General features: G+C 30.4%; 1 protein-coding gene across 5 annotated transcripts in view; it reads left to right on the forward strand.

Annotated features, from left to right (window-relative positions):
- The window catches only part of LOC118743034 (myb-like protein O), a 20,167-nt gene extending 17,244 nt beyond the window's left edge, over positions 1-2,923 (forward strand). For 4 of the 5 annotated variants that reach the window (XM_036475506.1, XM_036475505.1, XM_036475507.1 and 1 more), the window contains 2 exons: positions 1,163-1,240; positions 1,317-2,923. In XM_036475506.1, coding sequence (XP_036331399.1) covers positions 1,163-1,240; positions 1,317-1,450 — 212 coding nt within the window. In that variant the 3' untranslated portion in view covers positions 1,451-2,923. Of the gene's footprint in view, positions 1-1,162; positions 1,256-1,316 lie in introns of all 5 variants that reach the window. The other variant, XM_036475508.1, reaches the window with a different exon arrangement.
- The last annotated feature ends 619 nt before the right edge of the window (positions 2,924-3,542 follow it).

Raw genomic sequence — 3,542 nt, forward strand, 5'->3', positions numbered from 1 at the left:
AAAATTGCATGCGAAAATTTTTTTTGTGTTGGAAAAATAACAGATTTATTAAGTTAATTATATATATTGAAAAAGATTAAATAAAGATCAAATGCATTACAAAAATATATTGTATGTACATTAGAGTGAAGCAGAAATGAAAAAAAAAAATTGCGTTTCGAAATTCGAATAGCGGGGATTCGTTGCATTTGAACTTCAATAGAATATCTTTAGTTTTTTTTTTTATTATAGTAAATTTCATGGCCTACAAAGCTGCATACCTAAAAGTTTTGAAAATAATTTCGATAAATTGCGTTATTTGTTTATATTGAACATTTTGTATTGAAATTAACGCTGTTATTAATGAAAATTGTTGTGGAAAAACAATAATACTACTTACATTTTGGTAGAAATTATAGTTGCTATTTCGGAGATCTCCGGATCTCCTCATCAGACTCTCTCACGCTGGCACTTGAACTCGCAGGTCCGGCGTTCAAAGCCAGTGGTCTTACCCACTGAGCTAAGCGCCGTGTGAATTGTGGTTGCTTTTTCCAGTTTTGGATTTAATCAATCCGACTATAATGAAAGGCAACTATTCTGTCACTATTAGGCGTGAACATGTGGTTGTAGTTATTTTTGGTTATGTTCTATTAAAAAAAAAATCAATATAAATTGTTATGAGGCCAGAAAATAACAAAAAAAGATTACATGTTTAGAACTTACAAAATTCTCAAATTTTCGATTTTTACATTCCCAAAATTCCAAATGCACCAACCTCTCGCTATTAGAATTTCAAACACACACAATTTTTTGTTTCCGCTCCAGCCTAATGTACATACACTCAGCATTTAAATTGTATTTATTTTTCCATATGGTGATGTTATCGCCAACTCAAAATCGTCTGAAGTTGTTTCCAACGTCATTCCTACTCACCCCTCTGTCATCCATCACAAGTAAGAATAAATTTTCATATGTGAATCCCTATTTGTAAACATACTCAAAACTAGTTAAACTCATCAGCCATATGACATTATGTCTAGTTACATTTTCCAAATCCCCGTCATCAACCAATAGCCCCATTATACACATATACTACATGCCTACTTACATATGTACACATATTTTATTTTAATATTCATCAAGCTTTACAAAGTAAAAAAAAAATACATTATTTCTTCTTTAGGTTCCCCTCCAAACTTCAATGCTTTCCATAATCCAGTATCCGGTCATAAATCCGTTGTCACCTTTGGTGCCACAGAAGGTAACCATTTTTAAGGCACAGTTTATACCAAATATATACAAAGGTATGTTTATAACAACTTTTTCCAACATTTTAGATCCTTCTTCCATCGATAATGATGATTTTCCCTTGCCAAAAGCTAAACAATTTAAATCACAACCAGAGCGTAAGACACAACAGCAACAGCAAAAGCATTCACATCAGCAACGATACCGTAGAAACCGACGTTGAAAACAGCGAAATATTTTATTTTTACATACATATATATGTTACTGGCCAAACCCGATTTTAGGACAAAATAGTTTTTCCAAGGCTAAACTAGTTAGATCGGGTTTGACCGGTAACATACATATATACCGTTAATGTTAGTGTTTGTGTTTAAAATAAAGATTTGTTTAAGTAATGTGAATTTTAAAATATATGAATTTCTAAATATGTAAATGGAGTAAAATTAGGGTTGAAAAATGATAAACTGTGGATTTAAGCGTATAATTTTAACAGAAAATATTTGGCACTGTTGATGAAGAGCAGAAACTACCCAGTAGGTAGTACCATGAAAACATTAACCAATACTATTGAACAAAAATATGCATCGCAATATAAGCGAGCGGGTAATGTGTAGCTGTGAAACCACTAGCAAAAAATTTAAGTAAGTCTTTTCTTCAAGTTATTTCAACAGCCACTGTAATCCACAGTGGGCCAGAAGAAAGAGAAAGTGGCCAAAATTGTTTTTTGATTATTTAAACGTGAAAAAATTAATTATCTAAAGTAACAAAATCCATGGTACATCGAAAAGTACCAGGTGTCCAAAAATTATGAAAAATCCGAGAAGGCACGTATTTTGGATTTTCTACTTGATATTTTCTGTAGAAAGTTTGTGGAAACATAATTTAAAAAAATAGGGTTGCCAGATATATGAATATTATAATTATTCAAAAGCACCTCAGCATAAAAAAAATATTTTGGAGTAGGGTTGCCACCTATCTAAAAAGTTACAATCACTTTTATTAAAAAAAGGTATGCCTATTTAATATCACAAGCACCAGGTTGAACGAGCTTTGCTCGGAATGTATACATTTTTTAAAGTTTTCAAGGTTTCAGTATCAAGTAATGGCAAACCGCATCGAAAATATTATTAAAGTTCTAAAAAACACGTCTCATTTGAGATCCATATTAAGTTATTTTAGAGGAATTTTGCAGAATCGAAAATAAGTGGCAACCTTACACTAAGATCTTAAACGACAACACTTACTACATATGCAAGGCATTGTTTAAAAGCTTTCTTTTACCATCCGTAAAGAGTAATATTATGTGTCAATTTCCTAAACAAAAAATTAAATAAATATGCGATAGAAAATAGGTGGCAACCCTATTCAAAAATATTTCTGAATTGGGGATTTTCGAAACACTTTCCACTTGATACCCATATTGTGATGTGTTATTTAGTTTATAACTAATTTCGAATTGGTAGAAACCGTATACCGATATTTTCGGAGATAACACCTATCTAGATAACCATAGACTGCAAAACATTATCTGTGTAAGAAATTTCATCCAAATTGCTAGAGCGGTTTCCGAGAAACCTATGGATATATATATATTTTTATATGCAAGAATTGCTCGTTGAATGTAATAAGATATCGGCATCATTTTAATTATTTAATATTATATTACTTAAAGAAATAAAAATAAAAGTTTTTTATAGTGGTTCGTTTTATGTTAAACAATTCATTCATGTGACTAATTTTGATAAATTGATTTTAAAAATTCTTTCAAAATTTAACCTGTTATTTGCCTGTACATTTCCACACATGCAGTATCCCGGGCCTATCACGAGAAGTTTACACGAATAAAATACCCCACTTTTTTATTTATTTATTCTTTATTTTTTTATTAATTTTTATTTGTATTGTACATGTGCATTTTTAATAACTGGACAACTTAAAAAAAAAAAACAAAAAAAAAGCTTTCTTTAATTTCTGTGTTATCTTGGCCATCGTAAATTAGATTACTTTATTTATTTAATTTTTTTTAATGTTTTTATTTTTTATTGTTATTTAAACTTAAACTTATTAAAACCTTATTGCACATCTGGAGCTCAAGTCCTTTCATTTGGCAACTCACTATTTAGTCCATTGAACATCGCACATCTTATAATTTTTCGTACAAGTGGCAACCCTCTTCGAAAAAATAAAATCTAATTGCACATCTGGAGGTGAAGCTCTTTGGCTGGACACCTTATTTTTTTTAATTAATGAACTGTACAAATCTGTTAGCATTAACAAAAAATGCCACTCAAAAAAAGTAAAAGCACATCTGGAAA

Source organism: Rhagoletis pomonella, unplaced genomic scaffold (genome assembly GCF_013731165.1).
Source record: "Rhagoletis pomonella isolate Grant_MI unplaced genomic scaffold, Rhpom_1.0 Rhpom_scaffold_00007, whole genome shotgun sequence".
Lineage (NCBI taxonomy): Eukaryota > Metazoa > Arthropoda > Insecta > Diptera > Tephritidae > Rhagoletis > Rhagoletis pomonella.